The following is a 27,647-nucleotide window of genomic DNA, read 5'->3' as shown; positions in this document are numbered from 1 at the left end:
ACATACCCCAAATGTGGAGAACCGGCAGGAATCACCTTGAGCATTCCTAGCACACTCATCGACCTCCCGTACATGTTGGACTGGGATGAAGTTTGGCTTGGGGTGGACATACCAGCGGTGTTCGTTTGTCCTGGTCAAGAGAAAGTAGGTTTCGTCAGGCTTGATGGACACAAGGTTTCCGTCCTCAAACTCATGTTGAACTGACATCTGGTCCATGTTTTGGTGAGTTGTTATGGAAACGGCATCAGGATCATGAACCTGAGGAGAAAATGATGTAAAATCAATGGGTTTTAGGTATTAGTATAAATCTGCTATATGTTTGATGAAGACAGCCTGGTGTGTCAAACTAATTTATACCATGGGCCACCGAACCCAATGTTGTTTTAAAATAGGTATTTCAAACCCAAAAAAAAGTTAATGCATCAATGTTTATCAAAGTGAAGACAATTAACAATGTGGGAATTTTAGCAAGAAACATGAAATAAATGTCCTTCCCTGGACCACAAAAAAAATGATAGGGCAGGCCAAAGATCGCCCACGGGCGTCGCGTTTAACACCCCCAATTCAACCAACACGTTGTCATTATAGTGGTAGTTATTAAGCTTTAAAATATATATTTTGATAGCAACCGGTTGACGAAAATATTCAAAACTACTCACCGTTCGAGTACGACTACGACAAAGACTTCCATTCACGTTAACAAGAAACACAAAATACCATCGAGTCTCATTCGTACATTTAACATTTTAACTGTCGAGTTGAAGTAGCGTGTTACTAACATCAAGGCAAAAATCAGCACTCATTTAAAGGACAAATATGTGAAATGGATGCTAATTCGCGTATCCTATACCACATTATTTAAAATATTAACACCAGAGAAGTAAGAGACGGCATTTCCCGATATGGATGCAAAACTAACATGTTTTTTTCCTTACACATCAAGGTGACCATCACGTGGCATCACACGGTCTGTGATCGAAAAAAAGTTTCTTTTTGTGTTAACTATCAAGTGTTTCTTCCTTTCGTGTCGAATGACGAATCGCAGACTAAACAAAATAACGCCCCTGTTACGACTGTACTTTTGGACATGGCATTTTATTGTTTTTTTTTTTTTGTTTATGGCACATACTTGTAAAATGGCAAAAAGTCAATCAATCAAGTCGAGCTGTTTAATCGGCAGTGCGCGCTTTAACTTGTCGAAAGGATCGCAAGATAAAATGGCAGTTTTGTGCAAAAATAAAAATGAACAATCAATAGTATCTGTCAAATAGCTTCAACACGGTATGTAAACAAAAAGTCTTCCATCTACTTCAACGTCCATGCAGGACTATTTAAATACTAAAGCAATTCAAATACGATGTGTGTTTCCCTGATTGTAAAAAAACGTTTGGCAGTAATTGTATATTGGTCCTCTTGATTTTATAGTCACCTGTTACAGTATAAATATATGTAAAACTCTTCAAAAAAGGGCAGATCAGTTTTTGTGCTGTTTTCTTTTGAATACTTCCGCACAAAGTCTGGAGTGCAACAACTTCTCGTGAAAATATCAAAGTCACCAAAGACAACCCCCTGATTAAAGTGTCACGTGTGCAGCTCGGCTCCATCCTCATCAAATGGCCTTGATGTCCACCATGCCGCCATGTTGCGCGCCCTGCCTGATGCTTTTGATGCCCTGCAGTTTGCGCCCGTGCAAGGTGAAGCGAGACCAGGCGGCTAGTTGCAGGAGGGCGCAAGTGATGGGCACAAACACCAGCATGTGGAAGCAGCCCAGACGCATCGGAGGCGACCCTGCGCCTGACGATAAATCCACAGCGGAGTCTTCCGACGGTTCCCTTTGGAAAATATCATACCCTGCGGGATGCAGCGTTGTCAAGTATCTGCACTATGACAGCATTCTGAGCCTGGTTCGTACAGTTTTTGCACCTAGCCCTACATTTACATGCCATACCCGTATAGGCGCACAGTAGCCAGGTGCCAATGAGCGGTGCCAATGTCTGCCCAGGCTTGGTGACCAAGGCGACCATGCCGAAAAGCAGCGCCGACGCCGCCTGCTGTCTCCGGTTGACCACAAAGTCCTCGTCCACCAGGTCGGAAATGACCAGCTTCAGAAGCTTGCACGTTCCCTCCGTGAACACTCGGTTGCTGGCGGTACAAAAAATAAGTTACTGCACTTCTCCAGTTTGTTACATAACGACTCCTCGGGGTCATTCAAACGTAAATGGGTCGAAAGTAGATCTGAAAGTCTAATAAACTCAGCAAGCACGCCGCACCTTGCAATGAAGACGCACAGCAAATAGACGCGGTCGGCGCCGGCTAGCAGCATGGCAACGCTCAGTCCAAGCTTGAGCAGGAAGAGCCAACGGATGACCTGGTAGACGCCGTGGCGCTGGCACAGCGTCAGGAAGTATAAGTTGTTCAGGTGCGGTGCCACGTATGATATACCTGCGAGAGAAGCCATGTTGTATTTACATTCGTGCAAAGCTAACAGAGAGCATTTCTTGCTAACTTTTGAAACCAGAAAAACAATTAGCAATCTTAACTTGCATCATTTTCACCTTTTCTTGAACTAAGTATAACTCCTGGAAATGCTTGTCGTGAACACAACTGTAGTTTTCTTTTAGATCTCACACTTTTTGTTGCTTTTTCTCCCGCAAGTCCATTACAAAACAACGATAAAAACAATGCTAACGCTTGACTCTCCATTCCAGAAATGACCCATAGCCTGCGGAATTCATCTAAAGGATGCTAAGTAAGCACTAGCACTGTTCCGATCTATGTTCTATATACATGGCGATCTCGTGTTTTGAATGAACGTTGGGTATTTACTATTTTTACATTTTTTGACGTATTGTTTTGATTGGAAACCATAATTTTCATTAATAAACCGCTACCTGGAATGGGATCATGAAAACCGTAGTCATTACGGCAAAAGCGGAGTAGTTGGCAGGTATCTGAGTTGTTTTACCGAGGAGGATGGAACCCGTGGAGGCCGAGATGTTGTCTGACAGAAGGTGCTCCAGGAAGAGAGGGAAGAAGTTGTTGTTGAAGTGGCAGTGAAACACCTGCACTCAACAAAACACACACAGGAAAACCGCATTTACTTGACCATGGCGTCTCCAAAAGACAAACTTTCACAAAACTTCAACTCAGTAAGTTTAACACTAGGTGACAGTATTGCTCTGCAAATGCAGTCATGTTCCCTCTTCTTTTATGATGTTGAGCCCTTTCAAAATGGTATTTTTGCGCGATTCACCTGGAGCAGGTTCATGGAGACAAACCACATGAAGTTCTTGTGTCTCGAGAGTTGCTTGAGGTACTCCCTGACGGTAACGGGTTGCCCTGGTGTGGTGAAGGGGGCGTGGCCAACACTGAGCCTGTACAATGCATATGGAAGTGTCACGTAAAACATACATAATAGTTTTATTTGTTTAATTAAAGAGAACGTACTCTTTGAGCGCATGGGCTTCATCCAACCTGGGACGAACTTCCTTTTGAAAGCGTCGCTGTAGCAACCGGGATGTGAGAAAGAAGCCCAAGGTGGAAAAAGCGGCGAGAGTCACGCAAAATAGGCGAAAGGCGTAGAAATCCTCCTTGTCCCAGAAGGAATAAGACAAAAAAACGGAGAAGGAACCCAGGGCGCTGAACACCGAGCAGTGGAAATTGAGGCGCGTGCGGTCCGCGGCCGACACGGCCAGGTCGGCCATGAGGGCGCTATGGTGGAGGTCCACCATGGTCAGGAAACCGTCGTAGAGGCACAGACACAGCAAGAACTGCAAGCCCGGCCGGGCCCACGCCACCCAGAAGGCCAAGAAGGACAAGGCGAAGAGGGGTCCGCTGGACGAGAGCGCACGGAGACGCTTCAGAACCACCTCTGGAGATGTCAACTGGTCGCCGTTGCTGCACCGGAACAAGTGTATCACTTGTCAATCAATCTATTATTTACATTCGCTACATTCTGTGCAAAGCTGTCAATAGCATAAAGCACAAGAGGAAGTGAAAGTAATAGTAGAGAAACTCACTGAGGAGAGCTGAGAAAGCTGCGATCACTCATCCAGCCAAAGAGAGGATCGTTGAAACTGTTCCACAGCAGGAACACCGTCTGGAACAACACACATTTTCAGAACACAAAAACACAGGATGACAACTAATGTCACGCTTGCCTCTCCCAGCCAAAAGGAGACTTTGTCGATCTTGTAGACAGACACAAAGGTGTCCACGTAGTAGAGCAGGAAAACATTGTGAAGGGTGGACGTGAAGAGAGCCAAGGAGCCGTACAGCACTGCAGTGGGAATGACAGCGCTACCGCCATGACAGCAGGCCGCTGTGCTCCGGGCCATTCTTTCCTTTTGCCCACTTAAACGCCAGCTGGTCACCGCCTCCTCATAGCCTGCAATGCAATAGATGATTATTTTTAGCATAGCTAGTTTGCCATGTGTTAGTAGTTGGCATTTTATACAAACAAACATAAGTATTTGTTTGCTAGGTAATTATAATAGCTGGGCAATTTGGGCTAAACATACATTGTGGAAAAACACATGCTTTAACAAAACCAAAATTATGATTTGAAAGATCTTCCTTTTAAGGGTAAGTTACAAGTTAGTCCCGGCTGTTGTATGCCAATGGAGTCTTTTGTTATTTGTCACCCCTTGCATCGAAATTAACAATATGTGCGTTGATGAGGACAATTATACACAAGTTATGTTATTTCTTGCTTGAAAAAAAAAACCAAAAACTTGAGAATACCTGTTGAGCTTTTTTTTCCCCAAGACGGAAGGAGCTGACATTCGAAGTTAAAAACAGATCCCAATCCACCAACAAGACAATTTGCACACCGATTGAACCAATTTAATAACAAGAAACCAATTCCGATTTAAGGGGGCAAAATACGGCCGAGGCTAAAGCTAGGTTAGCAATAGTTAGCCACGTTAGCACGCTAACCGGAAAACGGGTAAAAACATTTCGTGAACAATCAAATAAAGATAGGCACGAATAGGAGACGGTAACGGAATCTACGAGATGAACTGAGCTCACGGGAAGGCTATCTTCTGCAATCCCTGGTCTCTTTGTAGTCGCGGAAAGACGTCGCGTCGATTTTTCGGCCGGGTGTCCACGTCATGTCAAGCCCAAATGGGCGTCTGGTAGCCGTGACGACGGCCGTAGTAACGTGGGGAAGGGGCGGACTTGATAATGTAAGCAATAGTGCTCCCAAGTGACAATGGCTTTGAACTGCAAGTGGTTTTGTGGTTAAACCATGCTGCGAAGAAACATTCCTTTGATGACAATACTACAAATATATTTAAACCTATGATGCCATTTGTATCATATTTCATACACGGGTTTCGGGGACGTCTATCTCACCAATAATTATTTTTTTAAATAAAAAAAACGGTTGCATGTGATATGATGCATGCATCTTTCTCTCTGGCGCATGATAGTGCCTCGACAGGACGCTCAAGTTTTGTTCTCAGTCGATTTAATCATATTTATAGGAAACAGACGCAAACGTCAAGTTACTGTTGTTGTCATGTCACCTCAACTCCAGCAGAGGGCACTCCTGTATGTCACGACTGACTAGTGATAAACTGGCCCTCGGATATATTAATTTGGAAGGAATTATTGTGCAACATTTTCTACAAGCCTAAAATGTTGCAAGATGCTTTCTTCCTTGTGTTTCTTTTTTTGTTGCAAATGAGAACGATTACGCGTGTTCTTTTGCTCCATCAACTAAAGTAACGAGGAGGAGGAGAGCGTACAGGGGCGGAGCTAATTTAAGTAAAGGGGAGCTTTCTCGATATATCCTGCTGGTGCTCGCACAATTTGGTTCATACAGAACATTGAATAAACCTGCTCCAAATCTCTGCTGAGGAATCTTCCTGAAAACGAGCTTGGACTATTTTTTCCACAAGTCGGAACATGTATTTTGATGCAGCTTGAGAACCAAGTGAGTATCCCTTTTTTCATTATAAAGTTATCTTCTCACAGCAAAGTAACTTCATAAAAAACTATAGTAGTATTATTAACTTGTCACACCACATCAACATGAAACTCACAATTGAGAGAAATGCCAGAATAAGCATGCTAAGTATCTTCATTCTGCGTGACACATTGTTACATGCGACTCAATCAACTCATCATATCAGTGTGACGGACACATTGATATTAATGACCAAGGTTATTGATTATCACTGTTATTTTTTTGTGACTGATGATTTAACTGCTGATATCGTCAACGCGGCTGATTATTCTCACAATTAACACCAATGATCACATACATTGGGAAAGTTGCTTCTCTTCCGATTTGACTATTTGTCTTCTTCCATTTAGGACAGTTTTCTCACAACTAACATTATTTTCCAATGTTATTAGATAAGTTTGTTACTCACTATTGACAGTTAGTTACTCATGATTTCAACCTGACCGGTCTATTAAATCTGCCGAGCATTGCCTTTCAATCAAAAGGCAAATAGACATTTTTTGTAGATTGTTTTTACCTTTATGTGCTCCAATCCCTTATAAGAATATCACCGGTTTCATTATTTATTACACATAAATGTATTTGTATTAAAAACACAGCACAACTATTGTTTCCCTTCTCAACTATGCATACAGTACAAAAAAAATCAGTGTATAGTTGATAATAATCCAATGAAAATGTATAATAAAAATAAAAACAAAAACTAACTCTATACATAGTGACCATATCGCTAACACGTCACTATTTGATACGCAAAGGCACCTTCAAGTCCAGAGCAGGAGCTTTGTGGCCCGGCGCAACATGTCGCACGCCCAGGTGGAGCTCGCCGGATGCGGCTTCCCAGGCTTGCAGCCACATTGTCTGGGCGCCCGGCGCAATTCTTACAACTTGCATAAGATCAGCGTGGACGTGGACTCACCTCTCTTTAGCGGCGCCCTCTCCAAAGCGCTCTCATGGTCGGCCGAGAACATCCTCGGCTTGCCCGAATCCCGAGTCGAAGAGGAGGAGGAGGATGAGAAGAAACCCCATGTTGAAACCCCCACCTGCAGCCCCCTTCCCGATGTCGCCGGTTCACCAGGTGAGTCGGACGGTGAGCCGGCGCAGGGGAAAGGGCGATGGGCGTCATCTCGGGTGAACTTTGAGACAAGGTCAGAAGAGGAAAAAGAGGATGTGGAGACCAAAGCGGTGGCAACGTCTCCTGATGGACGTTACCTCAAGTTCAACATCGAGATCGGGAGGGGTTCCTTCAAGACGGTCTACAAGGGCCTCGACACGGAGACCACGGTGGAGGTGGCCTGGTGCGAGCTTCAGGTAGGATGTCCTTTTATGGTCAGCTTCCTGTCTCGGGTCTATAACAGAAGTCATGGATCGGTTTAAGCACATATTTTCAAACTCAGTGCAAAACGTGACTGAAAGTGAACTTTTCACCATCTCAACGCGGAATAAACACACAATAGAATATGATAGTATACATATACATTTGCCTCATTAACTAACAGAGCGATGTACGTGGGTTCAAAAAGTCAACTGGGCTGTCGTAGGAGAAACCGGGTGCGTGGCGTTCCTTGTCGACCTTGGAACGGCTCCATGTCAAGTATGGTCTTGGGTAATCTTTGTTGTCATTGACAACCGGCCGGGCTCTCCGCATGCCTTTAACACACTTGAGTGTGTATGTGAAGTACACAAGTCAGAGGAGCAGCTGCCATGCCCTGGTGGCTCAATGGAGGATTTAAAGGTTTTAACATCAACAGTGTTGGTAGTCAAATGAGCTTTTAGATAACCCCCCCCCCCCCCACCCCCAACCGATGCCATCGACACATACACCATTTTGGTGGAGACAGCGGTGTTTATGACCTGAACAAAAAGGGCAACTGCCAGCCACTTAACTGGGCTGCACACCAGGAAAAGTACATTGCGCTCCACTTAAACAGCAATCTGGTAAACCACACAGAGTTTTCATTATTCATTATAAAGTGTGGCGGAGGTCAGGCACATTTTTTTTCACTGCCTGGTAGGAGCAAGCCGATCCGGGGGTGAAGGGAGGGGGTGGTGAGGGGTTGTCATCGTTCAAATGCCAATCAAACTAAATTACCATGTGGTCTAAAAGCCACAGGAATGGCAACGTTTCTCAATAGCGGAGAAAAAAAAATATTATTAACTCACTCGCTGCCACATGATGTGCAAAAATGTGTCCACTCCAGTGCCAGGGTTTTTGTCATTGTCACTTGAATTGCAGGACCCACAGAATATTGAGTTTAAGGACTACATAAACAATGCAGTGTGAGAAAACTTAGACTATCTTCATTCATCAGAAAAAAGTTAATTCCTAAATTGTATGCGTCTGGAGTTATATGAGCTTGAAATAAGGGCGGCTGTCCAAAATACAATACTGTACCTATAATAATAATAACAAATTTAATTTATAAGTGCCTTTCAAAACTCACATTGATTTATGTAGCACTTTAACAACAGCTGATGCTATAACAAAGTGCTAAAATGGGAAAAAAGGGAAATGCTGCACCTTTTTGGAACAGAAAAAAACATTGCCAGAGGCCATGGCCAGCGCTATATCTGCACCCAAGCAAGAAAAAAAAACAATTCCTGAATAAATTCGTGAATGGCAGTAAATGAGTTAACGTTTGTCGAGAAGTTTTTATTGTGGTGGCTTGACCGCAGTATCTCCCCCAGAAAAAAATCCAATTCACGTGACGTCCGCCCCCCCACCGCCTGCATGGTACACAAGAGGTGCGCATTGGTGGCTAAACAGAACCCTTGCGTGTTGATGCAGCAGCAGACGGCAGGTCAGCTAGAACGACGAGCCGGGTAATAAGTTAGTTGAAAGTTGAAAATGATGAACGAGCGCAGTGGGCACTTTTTATGGCTATAATGTATCCACCCGCTGTCCTAAAAGATTTATTTGTTGACAAGGAGCGTAAAAAAGACTGAAAGCATTTATGAGATGTACGTCAGAGGTTGCAGCAAGGCGCAGTGAGAAACAAACAACCAAAAAAAGCTGATTCAATGTTGACCGGACTGCGCAGCAAATCAAGAACGCGGCACCTTTATCAGCGACGTCAACGTTCTTTACGCAGGGAAGCCATTTTGACTCGCTTGTTTGTTTCGGGTACGGCTGCTCTGCCTGATAACGGCGACGTAGCCATTGCGGATGCAACAAAATCTGGCTGCCCCTGAGGCTGAAATTCAAACGCCGCATGCTGATCGTGAGGAAGTGGGAATATGATAACGCCACCACGATTCGGTCATGTACTTTTTCCAATTTCTCTCCCCTCCTCTCTGATTTTTTTTTTAAACTGAAGCGCTGCATTTATATAGTTTGTTGAAATGCATTCGCTGCCGTTGGAAAGTTGGCTCGCTGAGTGACATTAAGGTCTTGTACATGCTGAACAAGACTTACGCCGGCCTCACGCGGCCTTCTTTTTCCGCCGTGATGAATGTTTTCCAACTTCCAGGAAATATACCTGACCACCAGTTGCGGTGCTGTGGTTTATATTCCTTATAGACAGATAGAGAGGAGGGACGACGATAATCGATCACCAAAGCGATTATTGTATCATATAGAAAACGTTATTAAAAATCATCAAAATTGCAGTCAATGTTGTTTGACATGTTTGCTTGCGCATTTTTTTGTAGACTTCATTTGAAACCACACATTGGCTTTGAATATAGGGACAAAAAAACAAATCCAAGTCCAAATAATCCTGATAGCAGAAGCCAAAAGGTAAGCAGAGCTGCAATGCAAGCACGAACAGCATTGATAAAGAAGTAACACGGCTTTAGCGTTAGCGATTTGGGTCACGTTGCAATCAAGATCGGCAACGTGAATGCTGACCATGCACCACTTTTTTTTTTGTGGGGGGGGGAGGGGGAGAAAAAGCCACTGATGGACCGGGCGGGCCAGGGTGTTTTCTTTACACTGTTGACAGTGCGGGGCTGTTGGTCAACGTGTTCATGTACAGTGCGGCGTTCCTGCTTCCTAAACAAACTCCCGAGCGGTTCCGAGGATGGGGGTGAGAGATGCGGGGTAACCTTCGGACATTCCTGCCATGAATTTGGCCATTACCCGTTTTGGAGAGTGGGTATTTTCTGCGTCAACACAACACTTTCACATACTCCAGTCTTTTTTTAGGGAGCGGATAGTCCACCCGCATCAATCTTTCATGCGCGCTGGTCACGTGACACGTGGTCTTTTGCATAGCAGCGCTTTGTAAAACAGATCTGTTTACGTGTACCTGATCCGTGTAGTTGAGTGTAACTGGACGCTGATGACACTCCAACCAGAATTCCAAATAAGAGCCGTCCAATCCATTATCTCAACGGCTTTTTCATGGCTGAGCTGGAGCCTGTGGCAGCTGTTTGCTTGTCAGAGAACTGGAAAGCACAGATACAAACATTGCAGTCAACATTGAACACATTAGTCTTCCGCCATGACCACACCTGACCGTGCCAAGCGGCGCTTGGAAAATTGTCATTCAATTCGTTAATGTGATTGGTCTATTTATTTCCTGTGCGTGTATATTTCCTCCTCAAACCTCCAGGAACTTCCTAATCCTTTCCTAGACAACAACTGGCTCAAATGGCAAATCTCTCATTTCATTAGCTCACACAATGGACTGCAAGTGTTCATTTGCAACTAAAATCAACCGGAATTCAACACAAATGTACAACTAACAAATAAATGTCTGTCATCTCTTACACGTGAGGTGGGCAAGTTTTACATACAGGTCAGTAGGAGTACGTGGATGGCAGCTCAGGGGCACTAAGGCTTAAGTGTAGTTTATAGGCACGTCGTGAGTGACAGGAAACACCAGTCGGGTTAAGAATAACGAGTAAATAGGCTAATCTGGGGCCTGTGGGACACAGTGACGCAACACTTCCTGAAGTGCGCAACATACAGGACAGTACAGTATAGTCCACAGAATAGATTTGTGATTGAGGATATTTTTTTAGGTGCATTTAGACAAAATATGTACTTTGATGCCATCTTGTCGCATTGTGGTGACGAAGAACTACATTGAAGTGAAATGAGGAGCAATTTCACTTATATTCCCAGGTCCACGTGAGCAAGACTAATTTTGTTATTGTCCCAAACTTCACAGAGTAGTGGATGGCGGGTACGCATACCTGACAGCCGGCTGTATTTTGCCGTATTCTGTACGATTTTTGCATATCTTTAGATGTGTACGGCATACAAGAAAGTTCGTACGGGAAACGCAAAAATGGTTAAATATAATTTTGAGATATTTTCGATTCCATTTCTGTCATTAAATATTAGCAGTAATGTTAATTATAACAAATATCGTGACAGTACTTGTAAAAAGTGAAGTCGCCCACAGAGAAAACAAGTACATGCGAAAAGTCGCGAGAAAAGATAAAAGTTCGGAGAAGACAAATTTTATTTTGAAATCAGTTAAATTAAACGTCTTACTGTGTTTTTTTCCCATCATAATATAATTCATATGTTTGTATAACTATTATACATCGTAAGAACACAAATTCAAATTATTTTTTGCTGTGGACAATTTGTCCACATAAAAATAGCCACAATGCTCTACAACAAAGAACATACTTGATTATTACCAGAAATATGTTGTAACTTGTTAAATATGTGTAATTTTGTTAATAAAATTGCACAATGAAATATCACACACACACGTTTTTTTGCCGTAAGTAAGGAAAAATTGAGTCGTTAATAAGGTCACAATGTCTCGCAGGTTGACAGGTATGAGTACGTGACCCTCGGTCCGTTCTCTCTGGAGACCAAATGTTCACCCAACCAAGCCATTTGGACGTCAGATTGGGCTTTGGGAGCTGCACACTGGCGCCTCAGTTCTCAGCCGCGACGCAACTCAATGGCGGCACTGTATGCGCGTGTCAATACAAAGTGTGTGACGGTCAGTTTCGGACCTACCAGGTTACCTACCGCCTCTTTGTCTTTGACTATAATCTAAGATTTGAGGGGGGGTATCGGAATGGCTGATTTGAACTTTAAATACGATCTAGATTTGTTTCTGATTTTGTACACTGAGACAATTTTATACATCACCGGACTATTTTTTCCTCCTTAACAAGCAAGTAAACAATGCGATGAAAGCATAATCTCCTTGGTTGAGGTCATAAAGCAATCCACTAAATCAACCAAGCCCCACTAGAGGCAACATTAAAGTCTCAGTAACTGGAACTCTTACCCCCTCAACTCCCACCTACCTACTTTCTGGCCCACCGCTGCAAGTGTTTGCTGCTGTTTTCATACAGCGGTTGTCACAATAGGGGCACTGACAGGGAATTTGTCTCCCACACAGCCTAATGCTTCTGCCGTTCCACGCCGCTTATGTAACAGCGCCCGTGTGGCACCGAGGGGTCCCCCAAACCCCCCCACCCGCGCTTAATCAACACTGCTCTCTCCTGCTAGCATCCAGCTGCAAGTGATGATGGAAAAGCTGAGACACATTTATTGGCGGCAATACGCTAGTTGGATATTTATGCTTTGCTGTGCTTGATGTGGGACACACTCCAGGTCTGGATGTCCGCACACAAGTGGGGGAGGTCGGTGTGTACATGTGGTTCATCTGTTATGTAACAATACATGTAACATATCATATTTTTTGTTATATATAATATTTTTGCTGATACTTGATTTTTTATGGCCCTTAAAATAAAAAAAATGGGCTGAATGTGAATGTGATCGAATGATTTTTTTAAATATTTTTATATATATATTTAAAACTTTTACGCATCTTGTAATCTAATATCAAATTGTCTACTGTCGCAACCGCTCTCCCTGAAAGGGTTAATGGCCAATTTATTGATACATTTGAAAATAGGTATGAAATTAATTGCCCAGGTAATTATCCAAGCACGATTCAATTAAAAAAAAAAATCCAAGACAAATAAATGTTTAATAAAATTTAAAAAATATAAATGTTTTATATAATCCAAATATATGCTATCAATCTTTGCTTTTTTTCCCTTGAGAAAATAAAAACTCGCAAAATTTGGACGCACACATCTTTAAGGGGACATTATCACATGTCGTGTGTGTGTGTTGTTGCGGGGCCAAATGTGTCATGGAAAAGTTGGACAGGAGCCTCGCACGGTCCTCTCCAAACCATTCCTTCTTTGGCCAAAGCTTCACGCGCTAGAACTCTGTTGTCCGCCAATAAAAGTCTTGCCAAACATTAGACCAGCAAAACAAGCACACGATTGCAATGTTCCACAGACATGGCCTCAGAATTTGCAAATACAATTGGAGGGTGTTGTTGATGCTATTAGGAGAAAAAAAGAAGCAAAAAAAATCCCAGAAAGGAAATAAGAGGTTATTTTTTTGTGTTTGTGGTAATGACTTAGCCAGACTTGTGGTCTATAGTGGAAAATAGCCCTGGAGAGACTTTTCCAACAAATTCTTCCATTATATGGATTATGTAGATTTGGACTCCTTTGTGGAAATCCAAATTTGATTGACTTTTCTTCCTTTATCGTGGCAAAAAAAAAAGCTTGAAACTACTCTCCCACTGACATTTGAGAGACTCTTGTATAGGTCGTAAGGAAGGAAAGGGGTTGGTAATTTTGGGTCGTGGATATCATCGACTCGATTCTAAACGCAAACACACACACACACACATACACTTTTTTTCCTCCCTAGAATTCACCCTGAATGCGGGATTCATGGTGGCAAAGTCCCTCGAGATATTTCCGCTAAACTCCTAAATTGCTCCATTCAGGGAACACGTAGGAAGCACAAGAAATGTCTTTATCCGTGCTGCGTCATCGCAGTGTTGAAGTGCCTGTACGGATTGATGGTGACGGGATTCGTACCTGTAATACCCCGTTTCGTCTCCCGCCCCGTTTTTTGGGGAAAAAAAAACTGTTGCGATTATGCAACCGCGGGTGGACGAGCTTGTGGTTTCCACGGCTGCTGCTAATTAACTTTCGGAACAGCCATTTTATCAAACCACTGTTTGTGTGAGTTATGTAATCAAAAGGTGCTGCGGTCCCCCACTGGGTGCTCCTTAAACATGTTGACGCTGCGGGTTAACTGGTAGCACATGCGAACTGCTGCGCTAGTGCCTTTTATGTTCGCTTTTTAATCTGGCGTTGTTTATTTATGTCGGAAGGAGAAGAGCCTAATTTGGGAAATCTACAGATTTGATGACCAGGAGTGGTTTCCACTTACCTTGATTGAAATGTTGCGCTTTACCATGACCTGGAGGACGAAGAATCTATGCAAAAAAAATACAATAAAATAAAATAAAAACACATTTTTTTTTCATGGATATTGTAACAACATGTTAGGATCAAAATGTCTTGTTTGCTCAGCTCATTGTCATATAATGTAATGCTCCAAACAGCCAAAATATGTCAAACCAGATGGCTCCCTTACCTAATAATAACACCTGGTGATGTCACAGACCCGTAAATTGACCAAAGCGGAACGCCAGCGCTTCAGCGAGGAGGTGGAGATGCTGAAGGGTCTCCAACATCCCAACATCGTGCGTTTTCACGACTCGTGGAAGTCAACGGTGAAGGGCCACAAATGCATCATCCTGGTGACGGAGCTCATGACATCCGGCACGCTTAAGACGTGAGTCCCAAGCCGCTTCGTCGGGGCTAGGATAGAAAAACAAGAAAAGAAGCTTAATTATATAACATTATTTGTTTTTTGTTAGCTATCTGAAAAGGTTCAAGGAGATGAAGCTGAAGTTGCTGCAACGCTGGAGCCGTCAAATCCTGAAGGGGCTCCATTTCCTGCACACTCGCACACCGCCCATCATCCACCGTGACCTGAAATGCGACAATATATTCATAACCGGGCCCACCGGCTCGGTCAAGATCGGCGACCTTGGACTGGCTACGCTCAAGAGCGCCTCTTTTGCCAAAAGTGTGATTGGTGAGCTCGTAACCAAGTTATGATATTGATCCCATTCAGATAACTCATTAAATAATAATACATTTTCATGTCGCCGACCATCACGTTGACAGGAACGCCCGAGTTCATGGCTCCCGAAATGTACGAGGAAAAATACGACGAGGCGGTGGACGTCTACGCTTTCGGCATGTGCATCCTGGAAATGGCCACATCCGAGTATCCCTACTCTGAATGCCAAAACGCCGCACAGATTTATCGCAAAGTCACCAGTGTAAGTAATGGAACCTACTTCATAAATCTTGTGTTTCTGGTGAATGTTGGAATTTCCTTACACTGGACAAAGCAGTGCATGAAAAATGTGTCCACAGCTGTAAAAAAGTGCTAACATGGACAAAAGGCGGAGAAGGAAGGGAAAAAGCATTACCAGAGGTCTGACGCTTTATTGGAACCCCCACAAGAAAAAAAAATCAAAACCCGAACAAATTAGGGAATGGTGCTTCATATCATATTTTCAATTCCCGAATACATTCGGGAATGCCAGTGAATGAGTAAAGTAACATTTGTTTTGTTGTGTTTTGCATAATAATGAGGCAAACATCCAATGTGAGCTTCGTCATGGGCGGTGCCAAGTTTACAATGTGAATTACCAAAATAAAAGAAAAACATTGGTGTGGTGACATAAAATGTCTGCGTCCACATTGGCGCCGACGGAACGACGGGCGGGAATGATGTGTTTTGGAAAATTCAGTCTCAGTTCGCCCGACGCTGTGTTGCACGGTTACATCACCTATGCAAAGTTAGAAAGTGGCGAGTGGACACCGTAGGCGAGTTTTAACCCCCCGCCCCACACACACATCGTAATTTTAAACCGCGCACCTCATAAACGAATTCCGGCGTGCCACGGGGAGTCCACGGCGCAAACGTGACATTAGCTGGACAAGCTAATGTGGCCTCTATGTTACATACTAGCTCAAAACGGGCTTGAAACTGGCCCACAATTCATTCTTATGATTATTTTTGTAAATAATATATAAAAAAAAGTACCCAAAATATACATTATGTGTCTGTATGCTCAGGGCATAAAACCCGACAGCTTCTACAACGTGAAAGTACCGGAGCTCAAAGAGATCATCGAAGGCTGCATTCGCATGAACAACGACGAAAGGTGAATCCGTCCTACCTTCCCATCGTGACATCACACGCCATCTCTTTCTAACACCAACGCCGTCGCAGGTATACCATCCAAGATCTCCTGGAGCACCCGTTCTTCCAGGAGAACCACGGCGTGCACGTGGAGCTAGCCGAGGAGGACGACACGTTTAAGTCTGGTCTGAAACTTTGGTTACGGATGGATGACAGTAAGAAGCTGCATGGAAAATACAAGGACAACAACGCCATTGAGTTTCTGTTTGAACTGTACAAAGATGTCCCCGAAGAAGTGGTGCAGGAAATGGTGAGGAGCGTCCATTTCACTACGTTTAAAGACCTGAATGAAAAATTGTCAAAGGTTATGCAATATCCATCAGCTGTCACAGTACAACGCGTTTTTGTTGTCGAGTTTGTTGTGACAGCTAATTTGAAACCCGACTGGCGGGAAGTTAACATTCAATGTCGCGCAAGGGCAGAGTGTTTTTTTTTCCCACTGGAAGGAAATATGAGTTGAAAATGAAAAGCTTTTCATCCAGATCAAATTTCAAATGATGTTGTAATGCAATCCGCGGGTTAAAGGGGGCGGATTTGGACTCAATGTCCTGCTTGGGCGTCAAGCCAGCTGCCAAAACGGCGCTCGGTGGGATGATTTTTTTTAAAAAGCTTTTCACTGCTCTTTGTGTCATTTTTACTAAAACTTGAGCGTCATTTTACAGATCCGTGCTCGTAACGTGCCTCCTTTTAAGCGTAAAGTGCACATCGTGAACTGTTCACTGTTATGCCCTGAGCACCGTGCATGTTATGCAGGTGGTGTTGGGCTTCGTGTATGAAGCCGACTTCAAGGTAGTGGCCAAAGCCATCCGGGACCGCGTGACGGCTATTAAACGCCAACGGGAAAAGTTGAAGCGGCAGGCCGAGGAGCGGAGGCCACGTTCATCCTCCCCGAGAGTGGCCGACGTCACTGCGGCCGAATCGCCATCGCCGCCGGCCCCCTTGACTTCCCCGCTGCTGTCCCCCGTCACAAGCTCGGCCGACTCCGGCGTCAGCTCCGGTTGCCCCGCAGAGACCGATGAGCCCGAGGCCGACCAACTCTTTCACATCCGTCACAACAGCCTCTCCTCGGCTAATTGTGCGTCTGCTTTTCCTTAATCTGCCTTGCTTGTTAAAAGTGCAGCGTGCGTGTAGAATCGACATCTTGTGACTGACACACGGAGCTGCGTGGGACCGTCAAGACCCAATATTGAGCCTATTTAACTCATTCACTGCCATTCACAAATTTAGTCAGTAATTGAAAATATGACGGAGCGCCATTCCCGAATTATTTTTTTTGTCTTTTATGGGTGCCGATAAAGCGCTGGACATGGCCTCTGGCAATGTTTTTCCCTTCCATAAGGGGGCGGCGTTTCCCTTTTTTCCATGTGAACGCTTTGTTCCAGCTTCAGCTGTTATTAAAGCGCTATATACCCCAATATGTATTAATAATCATAATACTATAATACATTTCATTTAAGCGCCTTTCAAAACTCTCAAGGTCACTTTACAGTTACAGGATCAATTTTTCTGCGGGTGAGCAGCAGCAGCCACACGCGCCAGCGTTCACTCAACCCGGAAGTAACTCAGATAGATAGAAAGCTAGTTAGCGAGCCAATCATTAGCCAACAGACACCTAGCGAGAAAGCCAGCCAGCTAGATAGTGAATAGATAGCTAGCCAGCCAGCCAGAGCTACTAGATAGCAAATAGCTAGCAAATGATAATATTATTAGTTATTATTATCATTTGCTAGCTATTTGCTATATATTAGCTCTGTACTGTATTTTGGACAGCCGCCCCCCATTTCAATTTCACATAACTCCAGACCCATATAACTTAGGAATTAACCATTTTTTCTGATGAAAGAGGAGAGTCTAAGGTTTCTTACGCGGTATTGAATGTTTATGTAGTCCTAAAATTCAATATTCTGAGGGTCCTGGAATTCGAGTGACAAAAACCGTGGCACTGGAGTGGACACATTTTTGCTCATGTCTGGCAGTGAATGAGTTTTTTAAAAAATGCATACAAATATTCGATCAGACTAAGAAAGTCAAACATTTGGGGTCATCAAGTCTGACATGCGCATCTGTGTGCGCACGTCACATGCTCAACCCTCTGCGTGTTCTGTTGGGACAGCTGACTGCGAGACGGACTGCGACCTGAGCTCCCCCGGCCTTCAAGACCCCCTGGAGGCCACGCCTCCCGCCTCTTACGCCAACTCCCCGACCACAAACGGACTACCCATCCCGGCACTTCGCTTCCCTTCGGTGAGTCGGTCACTTTGTTTCAAACAGGAGATTAAAAAGTATCAAGTTTATCATTTTAGCCATGAAACTTTGATCCAGTCCTAAAATTCAGTTAAAAGGATAACAAGGCACGTTTGTAATTGACATGTTATCTAAAACGCCATATTCCTCAGAAGAAAAAAAATACTGAATACTACCAAATAATATTTTTTTTAATTAGTTTCTTCTTGTTGTCTTTAAATCACGGATGGCTGAAGTCATTTTGCATTTGTCTCCAGAGTATAGCCGTATCCAACCAAATGGAAAGTGTCAAACCAGGATCTCCCAATGGCTTCAACTCTCCCGGGGAGAGGTACGCAATTCCTGTTCCTCATGCATAAAAAGACTGTGGAAGCAGGAAAGCACCCCCCCCCCCTTGGGGGGCTTACTTTAACTGCAGGAGGGAGGGATTTTATGGGAGCTTTGTTCTCACTGCGACAGCCCCGAGTGAATAACCAGATTGTTTCTGCATGTTGTGGAAACGTGCAAAATAGCTACTTCGCCTACACCACTGGAGACTACCGTTGTCATTTATTTTTATTTTATTTTTTTAATTAAATGATCTAAGCGCTTGGAAACGCCGCTAAGTAGGCAAAGGCTGACTGCTTTTGGAGCGTCCGTGCAAACAATTTAAGGCTATTTTTGAGGTTGAAATATTCAAAAAGTCAATACAGTACATCCAAAGGCATTTAGGGCCATTTGTGGTAGTTACCTTTAATTGCATGATGAAGATGATGGGGTCTTCAGAAACCCCCTCCCACCTCTAAGAACTCCTATCCTGCATGGAGGAAAAAAGTAAAAACTTGAAAGTGGTTTTAAGATATCTCTTGCCAAGCCCCTAAATGTTCCCAATGCAATTAGCTTTGGGCAAAAGCTATTTAAAAAAAATATATATAATAACTATACACGGAATGTTCTCCACGCTTCTCTGAAACCTCTCAACGCGTTTATCGTATTGACTTAAAACACACACCGGAGAGAGAACTTCACAAGTACACATTTGTTTATTTGGATTTGAGCATCACATGCTCGTGACGACTATCAATGAGGATCTTGGGAAAAAAAGTTCACATCGTCCACTTCTGTGTCTTTCTGTTTGTTCATTTGCTGAGAAATATAGTGTGAATAAGAAGATATAATAAATAAGATGCCCGAGGGGGCGGACATTGAGATTGAATATTTTTCATGCGTACCACACCGTCGGCGGCCATTTTACCTCATTCACTGCCATTCCTAAATTTATTTGGGAATTGAAAAGCATGTGACGTGCAGCGCCATTTCCAAAAATGTTTTTTTTTTTTTTTTTTTTGCAGGGTGTTCCGATAAAGCGCTGGTCAGACCTCTGGCAATGTTTTTCCGCTCCACAAAGGGGGCAGCATTTGCCTTTTGTCCACTTTGTTACAGCTCCAACTGATATTAAAGCGCTATATAAATCAATATACAGTAAAGTCTGGTTATATCGATAGTACTGTGTATTACGATACTATTTCTATGAACGCAAGGAGAAAATTTACATGCCGCAGGATCGGATATATCGATAGTCCGGTTATATCGATATTTTTTCCGACTCCCGAGAATATTGATATAACGAGACTTTACTGTATATGTACAGGTAACATCTGACTTACGACCGGCTCGACTTACGACCATGAGCTTCAGACTCTATTTTTAAAAATTTTAATTCGACGCATGGCACCGCAACGCGCTAGCAGGCAGACAACTCGTACGACTATTTTGGCCAGCCAGCATCTCACTCTCGCACAGCAATCGACCGTGTGATGGCACTGGAGAGTGGAGTTTATAATAAATAATAATAAATTTTATTTATAAGAGCCTTTCAAAACTCTCAAGGTCACTTTACAGTCACAGGATAAAGTTCTTCTCTGGGTGAGCAGCAGAAGCCACATGCACCAGCTTTCACTCAACCCAGAAGTAACTCAAATAGATAGAAAGGTAGCTAGCTAGTTTGCGAGTCATTTAGCCCATTCAACATTTTGAATGGATTTTGACTTAGGACCATTTTGACTTACAACCATTTGGTCGAAACGGAACTCGGTCCTAACTCGGATGTTACCTGTATTGTGTTTTGTACAGCCGCCCCCATTTCAAGCTCAGATAACTACAGACACATAACTTTGGAGTTAACTCATTTTTTTCTGATGAAAGAAGAGAGGTTAAGGTTTCTGACACTGACTTGGATGTTTATGTAGTCCTAAAACCCAATATTCTGTGGGTATTGCAATTTGAGTGAAAATGACAAAAACCCTGGCACTGGAGTGGACACATTTTTGCACAGTGACTTTTTTTCGGTAATTTCCCCTTTGGAACAATCTGTTAGAATAAAATAAAAATGACAACATTACCGGTAATACATTTGTATCAAATTCCTTCTAATACCCCGAAATGAAAGGTCACCATTTTTTTTCTGGACTTTGCAGCTACGCCTCCGACGTGACCTCCGGCTTAAGCGACGGTTACGAGGGCGTCCCGGAGAAAAGCGAGAAAACGGTACCCAGGCGGACCGCCGCCAAGCTTTTCAGGAGGCGGGTACGATCCAGGCTACGCATCACCGGGGTAACAAAGACATCACAATATTATCTGTCCTCTGTCGTTTTTGGACAATTAGCAATTTAACCTAATCAACCCGCCTGACACGGTTGCAGCTATCTGACAAAGTCGACCGTGTGGTGGAGTGTCAGCTGCAGACGCACAACGACAAGATGGTGACGTTCAAGTTCGACCTGGACGGAGACAACCCGGATGACATTGCCGCCGTCATGGTGGGTGGTAGGCACGCTTAACGCACCGTACACCGCCAGATGATTAAATCTTGATACGAAATGTCCCGCTCAACGTATCCCTTCTAGCCACTGATTGATTCGTACTTTGCAATATGAGCCAGCGTTGACGCTATCTTGGCGCGCAATGAAAGCCTGCTGGCAGCTTCTCGGTTCGCGCCAATGTGTGGCACACCGGGGGATATTCCCCCCCCACTGGCGAGGGAATAATGAGCAAGGAGGAGGACAATTGATAGCCGGACACATAAATAGAACGTCCTGTTCACTTTACGGTCACAGGACATTTCCTCACGCTGTGCACTTAATGATCCATTTGGATGTACTATAAAGACAAATTAAGTAACTTTTACAAGGGAGAAGCTGGGAGTTTGGTGACACATGTCAACACCTTTAGTTAAGTGGAACTTTAAAAAAAAAATGCGACTAAAACAACGTTTCACAGGGAAGTGAGCGAGGAAGAAAATGGCCGACTAGCAAAACATATACATCTGCATTGGGAGTCAAGCGTTATTAACAAAAGCTGCGATGTTTTCAAACAGTATTTGACGTATGTCACTTAATTATATCTATTTTTTGTTTTTTTTTGGCTGTAGGTAAACAATGAATTCATCCTGCCGTCGGAAAAGGAAGGTTTCCTCTACCGAATGGGCGATATCATCAAGCGGGCAGAGGCGCTCATGGCCAAAGAGCAGCCGGTTCACCCCCGTGAGCTACGTCCACCTCAGCCTGCTTTCCACAACGCGGCGAACCAGCTCTCTTCATCCCAGGTCGGCGACAGCGTTTACTTCACTAGCCGCCCTCGAAAACGTGACGTTTGCCTTTTTTTAACGCTCCCTCATTGCATGGTTATGACGTCATGGCGTAAGAAGCCCATTTGTGCGAGAGCGAGGTGGGTTTGGCGTTCCGGGTATCTGCTCTGTGGTGGATTTGCGTCTGAGGTCAGATTCTATTTGGGGACTTTTGGTGGAGATAAAGTCCCAAAAGGGAGCTGGACAAACTCAGGATGTAAATAGACGCAGACGACAAGAGTTCCTATGTGATTCAACGTGATTTTTTTTTTTTAATCTATCTTGAAATAAAAGCCTCGTTATCTTGCATATTTGTTGCTTCCGTTCCGTACACCTCCTGGGTTTGCATACAGCTGCTAGCGCTTAATCCGGAGTGCTTGAAAGGAGTGCAATAATCAGTCTAAAACCGTTTACAAAATTAATTGAGGCAATTGTGCACACTACCATCCACATTTGCTGTAAATGTAGGCGTGCATACACTAAGTAACAAGTCGTTTGTTCTTTTTTCTTTCTTTTCCTCAGCCGGATTTGTACAGTCAGAGCCTCCCACAAACTCACTTCTCATCCCTGCCTGGTAAATAATCAACAATCTGTGCTTTCTATGTGACAGCTTTATTTTGTCACCATGTCTCATTCCACACTCTGGTGTTATTGTGTCAGACTTCGCTGCGGCTAATCCACACGCCGAAGAAGGCGTCTCACCTGTGTGCGGCGACGGTGATGCCCTCGCCCCTAATGTGTCTTCGACTGGGCGATCGCTCATCCGCTCGCAGTCCTTCCACAACGCGCCAGGTGAATGTCGAGTCCGCTGCACAAAAAGGACGCATTAATATTCATTTGTACTTTAATGCACACTGTAATTTTGGCTACAGTGTTACCTCATCTTACGAACTTAATTGGTTCCCAGAAAGTGTGTGTAAGCTGAAAAGTGTTTTCCAAACATTAATTTCGAATAGGAATCCATTAAAAATAAGAATAATCTGTGTCCAGGTCCCCATAAAACATAATTTTCTACTAAATAAGCATTAAAACTACACAAAATATACCTTATTTATGTATAATAAATGTGCTATTGTATTGTAACGAAAGAAATAAACTATACTATATAATAAAAATGTTTTATATACCTTTGTGATGGTCGTTGATGTCGTTGCCTCTTGATGATATCCGAGTGAAGTCGTCGTGCTTTCTCAATGATGATACCCTGACTCACGCTGTCCCCTGCTAGCTGCTTTTCGTTAATCCAAATCAACAACAGTTTTTCAACCTCTTGTATTGCCTGAGACAACACAGAAACACCCTTAGCCACACGTAGCAATGGTCGACTTAGCATACTTGTACTGGGCCGCTAAGTCAAACAAACGCACACCTCGTTTGTATTTTTCGATGATCTCCTTCTTCTACTCGACCGTAATTTTCTTCTGTGCCCTCTTCGGCTTCACTTTAGCCTGTGGTGGGGTCTTTTTCGGTTCCAACAAAGCAAAAGTATCCACTCCATAACAAACCATGTCTGCACTGAGTGCACTCAAAGAATGTAATGTTTGTAAGGCAAAAAGTTTGTTAGCTAAAGCGTTCGTAAGCCGAGGTATCGCTGTTTTACAGTTCAGAAACAGTTCTTAAAAAGTATCAAGCACAAATTTTAACTTGAATCTTATGTTGCACGTTTACACGTGCGTCGTGACATTTTGAGCCCTTCCAGGCGACGTGATATGCAAACTGAACCCACGTGGGATACATTTGCACTTCCCTCGCAGTCACGATGATGACGGAGTCGCACTAAACAAGGAACAAAACATCTTTGTTCAACCAATGAGGGATGTACGCCCCACACGACGGTGGAGGAAGGAAAATTGATTACACATGTTTGTCTTCCAGGCTCTCCTCTCGCTTTCCAGCACACCGCCTCCCTCCTGCCCCACTGCCACGTGCCCTACATGGGCAACTTCCCATTTCCGTACAAAGCCAGGGCGGCGGTGGCGGGGGGCGGCGGCCTCCACCCCCCTCTCACCCGCGTGTCCAGTAGCCCCACTTTCCCATCCGTCCCCTCGCCGGTACCGCCGGGCTCCCCGAACCTCGTGAATGACAGAGAAAGCGCATCCGGGGGGTCACCGGCCCCCGAGCATCCTTGCATGTGGCCCCCGCACAGCCAACCGCTGTTTTCGCTGGCCAACGTCATCTCCATGGCGATGAGCATGGCGCAGTCGTTCATCCCTCCAGCCCAGCATGGAATACCCCCCTACGGGGACTTTCACCCGCAGTCGGCGTACCAGTACCCCCCTCAATACCAGACCCCCACAATGGAGGTCCCGTACCCCCCAAATGTCTACACGAGCTCCGGGAACACGCCCCCGATGGACATATTCCCTCAAGTTTGGCAGGACACATCCCCTGTTACCCCGCCAAACACGCCGCTACAACCTCCCGCTTCCCCCGGACCTGTTCAGGAGGGCCTCAGACCATTCCCGAGCCAGGTTCCGGTTTTATCTCCAGCGCGCAGTTCGACCTCGTCGTCAGATCTGTCACCTTCGCCGACGGACAGCCCGCAGAGCACCGTGAGTCTCAATTCGCTGCTTTATCGTCACATTCTAATGCCAATCAATCACTGGGATTGTAATTTGATTAATAATGTCTAGTTATCATCCATCAACACACTGTCCGAATTGAGCGCCAGAAGCCCGACAACCCAAAAAGTGTCGCCGTTAAGCCTCTCAGGTAAGAAAAAGTTCAAATTGTCATGATTTGGTTAGTCCCCCACCCCAAGAAAAGCACACGTGTTTGTTTATGCATACACAGTGTCCATTTTTTTATCTTGTTTTCCCTCTAAATACGCGCCGCTTTTACTTTCTGACCCGTTTCCTCCTCCTCTCCGAAACCATCGCCGGTTGCCCCTGGAGCCCATTGCGTAATCTTTGGTGCGGTAGCAAAATGTTCCGTCCCGTGTGTGGGAGTCTGTGCCACTTTGGCCCCTGCCCACCGGTGGCGACCAATGGGCGCTTGGACGTGTTCATTTACAGGCTAACCCCCCGTCCTCCTCCCACACCTGTCTGTCTTTTTAGACTCCAAACAAAGTCTCTCTGTTTGCAATGCGCCCAACCTAAACCCTCACCGTGTGGTTTTACTGCTACAAGGACGTGTCGTGGATAGACTGAGGCCATTCCGTCTTAATTCGACTCTTTAGAACAGGATAGTACCAGTAATAATAACCACAAAACTCAATGTAATTGAATTACACGCAAACATGTTTCCAACGTCACTACTAGCTTGTAGCGGGAAGCATTAGCGATTATGCTAACGTGTAAACAAATCCGTTTGGCCCAGCAGGCAAACAGAACATGACAAGCATTTACCCTAAAGAAATGAGTTGCGTAATACGAAAGCCATTTTTATCAGACGCTAACCAAGCGTGTAGATGGAAGCCATTTTTTTGTACACATTCATTTGATTCAACTACGTGCGCTAGCAGGGAACTGAAAGCAATATTAATTCCATATCTTTCATCAACAAAAAAAAAATGCTAATATCATTAGCATGAAGCTAAAAGCAGTATCACCTATTTGATCTAACAGTTGCATCCAGCTAAAAGTAATAGCAACCACGTCGTGTACAAATAGCTATCAAATACATGCTAATATCATTAGCATGAGGTTAAAGGTCATGTCTATTCAATCAGGAAGTCCGGCCGCTCCTGTGACGGTGGGCCGTTTCCATGTGACGCCGAGCGCAAAGGAACCGGTGGTTGCCTCGTTGCCCCAAGGGGACACAAGTAGCACCGAAGAAGGCCGCGACCAACCTGATAAAGGCCCTGGTGCGTCCAGGGAGGAGGAACAAGAGGAGGAACAGGTGGCGGAGGAACGCCCGAGGGTGAGGCGACGAGGGCGTAGGCGGGCTCAAAGCCTCAGCCTCGTAGGCACGTCCGCGGACAGCGGGCTGTCGTTGACGACACCCGAGGCAGAAGGCCGGCTGTGGGATGGCACGGCCGGCAGCCCGCAATATGGCAACGCACTTCACCACCTGTGGACCATGACCTACAGTCACAACGCTTCTTATATGAGCAGCGATGACTCTGACAGCGACGACGACAAAGACATGCTGGATGAGCTCCAGGAGCTCCGAGAGAAGTAAGTGAGAGAGAGGCTCCTGGTGGAGCACCTACACAGTCCAACTACAAAAAAATAACTTTGATGCCTTGAAGGCAAAATTGCGTGACAATTTATTGTCATTGTGGATCACTGTCCCAGTTGGCTCCTATGAACCTGGACTGAACTGCACATTTAACCAGATGTGCGCCATACTTCCGCTGGAGCGTGTGGCTGCCACTGCTCACCCACAGAAAAACCGATCATGTGACTATAAAGTGACCTTGAGAGTTTTCAAATAGCTGGCTGTTAGCTGTATTGCTAGCTAGCCAGCTATTTGAGTAAGGAAACATATTAGCTAGCTAACTATTAGCCTGCTTTCTATGTTTTTGAGTTACTTCTGGGTTGAGTGAACACTGGTGTGTGTGGCTGCCACTGCTCATCCACAGAAAAAACAATCATGTGACTGTAAATTGACCTTGAGAGTTTTGAAACTCAAATAGCTGGCTAGCTAGCTATTAGCCATCTATCTAGCTGGCTGTTAGCTGTATTGCTAGCTAGCCAGCTATTTGAGTCAGGAAACATATTAGCTACCTAGCTATTTTATCAAGTTATGTATTAGCTATCTAGCTAGCTTTCTATCTTTTTGAGTTGCTTCCGGGTTGAATGAACGCTGGCGCGTGTGGCTGCCGCTGCTCACCCACAGGAAAAACTGATCATGTGACTGTAAAGTGACCTTGAGAGTTTTGAAAGGTGCAGCAGAGAAATGAAATGTATTATTATTAGTAGTCGTAGTAGTATTATTTGTATAATATATGGCCATTTCTGTGTATCCAGACACCTGTCGGAGGTTCAAGAACTTCAAGCAGCTCAGAAACGAGAGATTGAAGATTTATACGAGAAGATGGGCAAGGTCCCCCCACCTGGCATTGTTTCCCCGGCCGCCATGTTGTCCAGTCGTCAACGTCGCTTGTCCAAGGGCGCAGGGGGGCTACCGCCATCACGCCGGAACAGCCTTCAGCGCTTGGATATGCAGCCCATCCAAGGTGACATTACGTTGGGTGCCACAATGGGGGAAAACAAATATTTCTGTTAATTTTAAAGCCACATCACCCGATCCTGCAATGAGTTTCATTAAATTCCTACCTTGCGATGTCTCAGGGATCATCAGAAGAAACTCTTTGGGAGGAAGCAGCAGCAGCAGTAGCTCCCAGGACAAACACAGCAAATGTATCACCTTTGCCTCAGACATTAGCAGAATGGTGAGATCCATGGCGTTGACAATACTTCCTCATCCTGATTGCTTGCTTGGTCTCATTTGCATTTCTTTCCTAGTAAGAACGAGCAACTGTTGGATAATCCGGACTACCTCATCTGACGGCGTCCTGAAGTTGATGGTTGCGTTTTTTTTTTTTGTTTTTTTTCATTCTCCAAAATCTTCAGGAGTTTTCTTTGACAAATTTTTGGAACAAAAAGTCATACCTGCTCAGTGAAGAGGACACAAGTTGATTCCATACTTTTAGTGCCTTCCAATTACATTGTACATTATTTGTGTTTTGACGCCAGCCAACTTGTGACGTCAGAAATGAGAAGCATTGAGATGGCTGAAGATGAATGCGCAGACATCCGCCAAGGAGTGAATAATCAATTGTGAATGTGAAA

At 44.4% G+C, this 27,647-nt stretch overlaps 2 protein-coding genes across 4 annotated transcripts; one reads left to right on the top strand and one right to left on the bottom strand.

Moving 5' to 3' along the window:
* Window positions 1-1,074: 1,074 nt before the first annotated feature.
* slc68a1a (solute carrier family 68 member 1a) lies at window positions 1,075-14,510 on the bottom strand. Of its 3 annotated transcripts, XM_089015728.1 has the most exons (13): window positions 14,373-14,510; window positions 14,166-14,211; window positions 10,225-10,363; window positions 7,187-7,323; window positions 6,894-7,110; window positions 4,161-4,387; window positions 4,020-4,099; window positions 3,448-3,897; window positions 3,254-3,374; window positions 2,966-3,062; window positions 2,271-2,442; window positions 1,949-2,142; window positions 1,075-1,851 (listed from the first exon to the last, which is right to left on the bottom strand). In XM_089015728.1, the coding sequence occupies exons 5-13, from the start codon at window positions 6,943-6,945 to the stop codon at window positions 1,610-1,612; spliced, it is 1,635 nt and encodes a 544-aa protein (XP_088871854.1). In that variant the 5' UTR covers window positions 6,946-7,110; window positions 7,187-7,323; window positions 10,225-10,363; window positions 14,166-14,211; window positions 14,373-14,510; the 3' UTR covers window positions 1,075-1,609. The 3 variants fall into 3 exon arrangements, with proteins under 3 accessions (XP_088871854.1, XP_088871856.1, XP_088871857.1); XM_089015730.1 differs by lacking the exons at window positions 6,894-7,110; window positions 7,187-7,323; window positions 10,225-10,363; window positions 14,166-14,211; window positions 14,373-14,510 and adding an exon at window positions 5,032-5,163; XM_089015731.1 differs by lacking the exons at window positions 6,894-7,110; window positions 7,187-7,323; window positions 10,225-10,363; window positions 14,166-14,211; window positions 14,373-14,510 and adding an exon at window positions 4,744-5,128.
* On the top strand, window positions 14,392-27,647 carry wnk4a (WNK lysine deficient protein kinase 4a). Its single transcript, XM_089015723.1, has 18 exons — window positions 14,392-14,573; window positions 14,659-14,879; window positions 14,972-15,129; window positions 15,935-16,023; window positions 16,092-16,311; window positions 16,815-17,136; window positions 18,175-18,305; window positions 18,563-18,636; window positions 20,762-20,897; window positions 20,987-21,103; window positions 21,715-21,888; window positions 22,432-22,483; window positions 22,570-22,701; window positions 23,785-24,461; window positions 24,543-24,621; window positions 25,580-26,027; window positions 26,823-27,031; window positions 27,147-27,647. The coding sequence occupies exons 1-18, from the start codon at window positions 14,392-14,394 to the stop codon at window positions 27,476-27,478; spliced, it is 3,753 nt and encodes a 1,250-aa protein (XP_088871849.1). The 3' UTR covers window positions 27,479-27,647.

The sequence above is a fragment of the Hippocampus bargibanti genome, linkage group LG15, assembly GCF_051943395.1.
Source record: "Hippocampus bargibanti isolate YZ-2025 linkage group LG15, ASM5194339v1, whole genome shotgun sequence".
In the NCBI taxonomy this organism is placed as follows: domain Eukaryota; kingdom Metazoa; phylum Chordata; class Actinopteri; order Syngnathiformes; family Syngnathidae; genus Hippocampus; species Hippocampus bargibanti.
Note: the sequence above shows the minus strand (reverse complement) of the source record. Positions and strands in the feature narration are given on the sequence as shown.

Excerpts from the sequence above, each read along its gene's own strand:
- wnk4a (XM_089015723.1), top strand. The coding sequence starts at position 14,392 with ATGTCACAGACCCGTAAATTGACCAAAGCGGAACGCCAGCGCTTCAGC. Across the intron at positions 14,574-14,658 it reads ACATCCGGCACGCTTAAGAC|CTATCTGAAAAGGTTCAAGG; the intron begins GTGAGTCCCAAG and ends GTTTTTTGTTAG. Across the intron at positions 16,312-16,814 it reads AAGAAGTGGTGCAGGAAATG|GTGGTGTTGGGCTTCGTGTA; the intron begins GTGAGGAGCGTC and ends CATGTTATGCAG.
- slc68a1a (XM_089015728.1), bottom strand. The coding sequence starts at position 6,945 with ATGTTCTCGGCCGACCATGAGAGCGCTTTGGAGAGGGCGCCGCTAAAG. Across the intron at positions 3,898-4,019 it reads AGCTTTCTCAGCTCTCCTCA|CAACGGCGACCAGTTGACAT; the intron begins GTGAGTTTCTCT and ends GTTCCGGTGCAG. Across the intron at positions 1,852-1,948 it reads GCTACTGTGCGCCTATACGG|GGTATGATATTTTCCAAAGG; the intron begins GTATGGCATGTA and ends TGCATCCCGCAG.